This window comes from Fulmarus glacialis, unplaced genomic scaffold (assembly GCF_000690835.1).
Source record: "Fulmarus glacialis isolate BGI_N327 unplaced genomic scaffold, ASM69083v1 scaffold25011, whole genome shotgun sequence".
Lineage (NCBI taxonomy): Eukaryota > Metazoa > Chordata > Aves > Procellariiformes > Procellariidae > Fulmarus > Fulmarus glacialis.
The window spans coordinates 1-231 of record NW_009193752.1 but is presented as its reverse complement, the minus strand read 5'-3'; the positions used below and the strand labels follow the sequence as shown (position 1 = coordinate 231).

The 231-nt window shown below is 72.3% G+C and overlaps 1 protein-coding gene across 1 annotated transcript in view; it reads left to right on the top strand.

Moving 5' to 3' along the window:
- LOC104083908 (discoidin domain-containing receptor 2-like) overlaps nucleotides 1–201 on the top strand; it is a gene marked incomplete at its 3' end in the record, with an annotated part of 1,852 nt that extends 1,651 nt beyond the window's left edge. The window contains exon 5 of the mRNA XM_009587570.1: nucleotides 89–201. Coding sequence (XP_009585865.1) covers nucleotides 89–201 — 113 coding nt within the window. The remainder of the gene's footprint in view (nucleotides 1–88) is intronic.
- Between the last annotated feature and the right edge of the window lie 30 nt (nucleotides 202–231).

Here is a 231-nt window from a genome sequence, read left to right as displayed (position 1 = left end):
ACAAGCGGTGACCAGGGAGCCGAGGGTGCTCGCCCCCGGCACGGGGAGAACACCCACGGCAGGGCTGGCCCTGCTGTCTCCCCGCCAGGCTGCAGCGGCCCCGTGAAGCCGTCCCAGGCCAGCGTCCCTGAGGGCGTCCCCCACTACGCCGAGGCCGACATCGTGAACCTGCAGGGCGTGACGGGCGGCAACACCTACTCGGTGCCGGCCCTCACCATGGACCTGCTCTCG